The sequence below is a fragment of the Urocitellus parryii genome, chromosome 11, assembly GCF_045843805.1.
Source record: "Urocitellus parryii isolate mUroPar1 chromosome 11, mUroPar1.hap1, whole genome shotgun sequence".
NCBI classification, from domain to species: domain Eukaryota; kingdom Metazoa; phylum Chordata; class Mammalia; order Rodentia; family Sciuridae; genus Urocitellus; species Urocitellus parryii.
This window is the reverse complement of record NC_135541.1, coordinates 102,793,673-102,799,818: the sequence shown is the minus strand read 5'-3', so window position 1 is coordinate 102,799,818 and position 6,146 is coordinate 102,793,673. Positions and strand designations below refer to the sequence as shown.

The window sequence follows — 6,146 nt, the reverse complement described above, 5'->3', positions numbered from 1 at the left end:
TAACCTGTTTGTTAGAAAAAAAAATTATTTCCCCCTTTGAAAAGACATTCCAACAGAAACATTTTGATTTTGGGGGCTCTTTGATAATAATTCTCATAGAATTATTAGGTTCTCACTTGAACTCTCATGCTGCATTGCCCAGAGTTATCAACAGGGTAATCACATAAACCAGCATACTTCTCCAGGTGTAAGGAGGCACTGACTGAATGGCATGCAAGGATAATAAGAAAAGACCATAAATATGCAGGTAAACCAGAATATACAGACACTAGGTATAAAGGAGCAAACACAGTAATTTACTAAGTGCTAATCCTCTCAACAAATCTATATAGGTCATACTACTGTTACTTCCTGGTTTACAGATGAGAGAAGATAGGCTCAGTGAGGTTAAATCCCTTGTTCAAGGTCCCATTGCTCTCAATGGTAGAGATCAAAACTAAACTTGACTCCAAAAATCAAGTGCTTAACTTACATGTAATGCCATTCAGTTTTTGGAACAAAAAGGGGAAGTTAACAGGCCTTATGTAATAGCCAAACAACAGTGGGGATAAGAGAACTACCTGAGTCAAAGGGAAATAGGGAATCACAAGAGAAAAAGTGACCAAAATCCTAAGTGAATTTTCATTAACTGCTTACCACACATAAGGCACTGATAGTGGTGACAAGAAGTGGAAGGAAAATTTGAAAGAATCTCTTCAACTTTGGATTCTCAGATTTCAGGTTGGAAAAAACTCTGGTCTATGCAAATGTGTTGTCCTCTGTACATGATGAAGATGCTTCTGACCCACCTAAGAAGGATGTGTTTGGAATTATTATTCAGTTTGGAATCATGCTAATTTACATGTTGAGTGTAAAAATGGTGGCCCATCTTTTAAAAAATTTAATATTCACATTCCCAAATTTAAGAATCAGAAACATATAAATTATTCTCCTTTACCAACCAATTCCTTGAAATAGCCCCAAGAGGGCATTAAAGTGCTTGTTTACAGATTATTAACTACTACAGGTAGCAGAATAAACATCAGGAGTCACAGGCAACTGTGGATCTACAGGATTCTGTGTCAAAACATCCTTTACAGGCAACTTCACAAGACATATTAGGTAACACACTAGACCCAAATGATACCTTCCTGATAAGACAAAAGGTAGACACTTGCGATCTTGCCAGCAAAGGACCTAGACAATGAACAGATTTCTCTGTTACAAGTTAAATGTCTAAAAGAACTTAAAAATAATTTGGAAACTAGAGTGTAACTAAATCAAACCAGGTAGGAGGAGGAGGAAATCAGTATCTGTGGAGAAATCTAAAAAAAGATCTGAGCTGGGAAGAGCCCCTGCTGAGCATGCTCAAGGTCCCAGATCAAAAAACAAAGCCCACCCAAAAAAAAAAAAAAAAAAAAGACCTCCTTAGATTTTTGACTCCTGTTCAAAGACTGCCACTAAAACAGGAGCTGTCCTAGAAAATAAGGCTGTAAAGAAGAAACAGCAACAGCAGCCCATCTCTTCTCAGTGATTTTTGGTGTACATTCTATGAAATTGTTCCAAAAATGTGCTCTAAGACAATTCCAAAGAGAAAATGAATATCCGGAATGTTAACTGGCTATCAAGTTAACACCTAAGCAGGACTTGATGGGGCTCTGCTTGGTGTGCTTCCTATTCCTTCTGATGAACCAGTGCCACATATCCTATAAGCAAAAGTAGTTTCTTTAGCATTCTTTTCCTTTCCTATATTTTGCTAATGGTAAAAGTCTGACTGCACAGGCCCTAGGTCCAATGACTAAAGTATCACTTGGGAAAGTCCTCCCCCCAAAATGTTCAGAAGTTCAGAAAACATCCAGTGTTCTGAGATAGGCATTTCAGAGAAACATGTCGATGGCAGGAAATTTCATCAACAAACTGGAGATATGGATTTATTCTATGAAAAAAAGAATCAATTTGACACAGTGTCATTTTCAAATGGTCCAAGGACAGTTATTGCCTCTGCAGCACAAAGTAGCAGAAAAAGAGGGACAAACATCCAGTGATCATGGGGAACTAGATGACTTAATTGGTTTGACTACAACTGCCAACATTAAAACTGGGATCTGCCTCAGCTGTGGTAGTATACACTTATCATTACCATCTCAAATTTTCCTAGCTGTACCATCTGAAATCATCACAAGTCTTGAACAATCTTTACCATATGAACAATAACATAGCTATCAATGTGGTCTCGTGAGAATTTCCTTTAGAATTTTGTGTCAGGAAAAGTTGTCTTCCTGAAGAATTAGCATGTATTCTTTCCAGTGCCTGCTAAGGTTACTATAACTCTGTGATCCCTTCATCCTCAGCTAGGGGGATGTTTATGGTGTTGCCTGTGATAATCAAATCCATCTTAGCCCCAAGGGTTAACAATATTTTCCCTTAATTCTATAGTTTTGACTTCATATTTATATTGTAGTTACATTCTGTTATAACCCACCGCAAATGATCATTAAAAAGAAGGAATAAGAGTTTTAAAAAGTTACTTTTGCCATTTTAATTTCCAACATGCCTCCATTTCCACAGGTCTGAACAATAGGCATGGATGTGGTAGATGCAGAAACTGAGGCATAGAAGCCTCAAGAACCAATTTAGTTGGCTTCTTGACAGCCAGACATTTCAAGCCTTGAATCAAATTCACAAACCCTATTATGGACTGGTAGACCCCAGAGCATAAAAAACTAAGTAAGTCACGATCATAGTTAGAGAATTCAGGTACCTATGCCTTTTTAATTGATGGGCACCCATTCTTACCTCTAAGTGAATAAAAGTTGACCAGAAAATTACACTAGATTGTGATCTGACTGAGGACCACTAAGGTCACCCTGAAGTCACCTCTATCCTTCTGGCATCAGAAATGTCCTCAATTCCCAAGGGCCTCAGGGATTGGAATGATCCAAGGATTACTTGGTCCAGAGCCAGGCTGGAATCCTCATAAAGGACCGCACCATTTGAAAAAGCCTTTTTCTTAAACACCATTCAGGACCATGCCACAGAACTTTTTCCTCTTACTTTTCTTATGCTCTTTCTCATATTATCAACACATGGCAGAGGTACAAAAGTGACTTTAGTCATAATGTCCAATTCAGTTGAAATTCTGAGAAATGGATTACCTAGGACTTGCTTTGTGACCTTGACTAGTCCTCAACTGATCCATTAACTAAATAAATGCCTTTTATCATCATTAGAGGATGGGTAATTAGTCATCATAAAGCATTTTAATACAAGTGCTACGTAAATGCTACACAATAAAGCTCAAAAAGAACAAAATTAATAACATGGGGTCACATTTACCAGCAAATGGAAACTTACAAGAGGGTCTTCCCATACTCCTGGCAGAGGCTTGCTTCTTTTAGCTAATGGAATATGAGTCTCTAAAGTCATTAGCACTTGGCCTCATAATAATACACATTAGTAATATTCCTCCCAGGAAGAAAAGGGGAAAAGGAATATTCCTGGTGCAGTTATTTGGATACCTGTGACTGGTTAGCCAGGTGGGTAATTAATATCTGAGTACCTACTATATGCAAGGTACACAGCCAGGCACAATAGATACAATTGTGAACAAGATTCCTGACTTTCTGGCAGTTTACAATCTACAAGCTTTGGCTTATCAGTACTGATGCTTCCAAGAATACAGGTTTACTAAAATAAAGGCAAGTAACAATAAAGATGCCTAATACTCTGAAGCAACTATACAAAAGAGGATGGGCTAAGGAGGACAGAAAGAGCTGAGGGAATTAGGCTATCAGGGATTTCCCATTCTTTCCCCTAATTCATTGTGAAGTATTACCTTTAAGCATTATGCTTATAAGGACTGTAACTATTTGTTCAAAGAATAGCAGATTACAGTTATGGCCCCCAACAAAGCAGTCAGTTGAACTGAGAGCACTAAAACTAAGGTTAATCATACTCCTTAGAATCTAGGGATCTTTCACAATCTTTAAAGGCATTGTCAGTAAAACCTTAATTTTATAAGAAAGCAGAACTAAAACATACAAGGGTGACTTGTCCTTTGAATCGTGCACTTGATTTCTGGAGAGGCAGATTAACTGCTTAAAAAAAACCTAAAAAACAAACAAAACAACCAAAAGCCATCTCGCCCACTTAGCTTAAGTAGTTCAGGTATAGGAGCCTCAAGGACAAGTGACTATTCCTGCAAACCTTTGTTCAGCTTATACAAGCTCTGCATCCCATTCAACACTGCAAACAGCGACAGCTCTGAAACACTCTCTTTACACTGGAGGAAAATATTTGTCCGTGTTCTCACTGGTTTCAGAAAGGTCACCTCTTTGCAAAGCTTCTCTGGTCTGTTAACTGGTATGTGGAAAGTCAAGATGTGGTTGGCAGTAAATGAGAACACAATCCCAGCACTCAGAGAGCTAGTTAGACTAAAATCTCCAAAGGTTGCCATTTCCAAGAGAACTGGAAGGATGTCTTTTGAGCTCAACCCACAGCACAATAGACTAAACTTGTTCTGCCTCCGTAAGTGCAGTAAAGAATGAGCAATCTTTCCTTACCACCCACCCCTTCATCCCACCCAAGCTCCTTTCTGGAGCAATATCTAAGTAATCTATTCACATGACTCTAGGATCAACCTGCATCCATGACAATTTCTGCTGTCACTAACCTTTAAATGTCCGTTTCTTACATATATTGGAGCAACTGGAGGACTGAAGAAGGTGAAAAAACATAGTTTGCTTTTCTATCTTACGCTGCCCTCATTGCCTTCACCTGCACTAAAGACCTCGTTCCACGCATTCTTTTCTCTTGCCTGTAAGCTATCACGCAGTTGTTGGGTAAAACGGCCACGGCTCCCAAGGATTTGCCTGAAGAAGCTCAGCTAGATTTACCCACTCACCTGGGTGGAGATCTTCTGTCCACCCTCATCCCCTGCACAAGTCACAGGGGTCAGCTGAGTTGGCTCACCCCCTCCCACTCTCGTCTTCCAAGGCCCTCCATCCAGCAAAGTCAGCCGCAAATTTAAGGCCTGGCCCTGCTGGATTTCAAAAAGATCCCCGAGGGCTCGGGCTGAGGGACAAAGGAAAGCGAGGTCAGGGGCGGCCTCTTCAGCTCGGGATAGGCCTGGGGCCGCTCACCTGCCATCCCCTCCACCACCCCTGCCGTCCCCGACCACCCGAAACCCTAGCTTCGAAGTCCCGAACTACCCGAGCCCGGGCCCAGGGTGCTCGAGCCCCTTCCGCGAGGCTGGAGCCCTGGTCCCCGCCGTCACCCAGAGCCCCCGCACCTTCTTGGGCGCCTTGGTGACGGTGGCCATGAAGGAATACTTCTCAGCGTCCTCGATCTCCTTGGCCTGTTTCAGCTCCTCCCCGACCCCGGGCAGCGGCATCGCGTCAGGCATCGACATCCCCCGGCCGGCCCGGCCCGCGGCTGACCCGCCGCCCCCGCCTCTTTCCCTCACTGGCGCCCGCTCGCACGCGCGGCGCTCTCCGACACGCGCTAGCCCACTCTCCCGCCAGGCCCAGGGCTGAGCTGCGTGGGCTTCTCGCTGCTCCGACCCGCGCCTCCTCTGTTCGGCAGCCCAAGACTGCCGGACAGCGATGGCAGCCACAGCAACACCAGAAGCAGCAGCGCGCAGCTCCGACCTGCCCGCGCCGCCACCTCCGCTGCACGCAAGCACGCACGCAAGGTAAGGGTAGAGGGCGGTGACGCCACGTCAAGTACTGGCAGTTCCAAGGAAGGGAAAGAGGCGGGGAGAATCAGCGTTCTGTCATGACGTCACCACGCTGGGCCGGGCCGCATATGCTGCTCCTCCTTCTTTCCTACTCGAGGATGTTGAGGGTCCGAGGGTAAGCCCTATCCTTAGAGCCACCAGGTGGCGCCATCAGCCCTGTGAGCAGCGCAAGGTTCCTGCAAGGATGCCGTGGAACTGAGGGGTCTTTGGGCATCTGGATTCTCGGCAACGCCTCACGGGGGCATAAGAGCGATGCTTGTAGAAAAGGGCACGGCGCCCCACATAACACATCCTACAGCCATTCTTAGGAAAAATCCACGGCCCGAGACAGCCCACTCACTGCCCCCGCCTCGGACCCTTGGGACCAAAAGCCCCTTCCCAAAGGATAGTATTGGCCTTTTTGACTTCATGGGGGATGGAACAGAGTGAG

General features: G+C 44.0%; 1 protein-coding gene across 2 annotated transcripts in view; it reads right to left on the bottom strand.

The window, feature by feature from the left end:
- Window positions 1–5,649, bottom strand: part of Ahcyl1 (adenosylhomocysteinase like 1) — a 38,518-nt gene extending 32,869 nt beyond the window's left edge. For both annotated transcript variants that reach the window (XM_026402778.2, XM_077791191.1), the window contains exon 1: window positions 5,270–5,649. In XM_026402778.2, coding sequence (XP_026258563.1) covers window positions 5,270–5,389 — 120 coding nt within the window. In that variant the 5' untranslated portion in view covers window positions 5,390–5,649. The remainder of the gene's footprint in view (window positions 1–5,269) is intronic.
- Window positions 5,650–6,146: the final 497 nt, after the last annotated feature.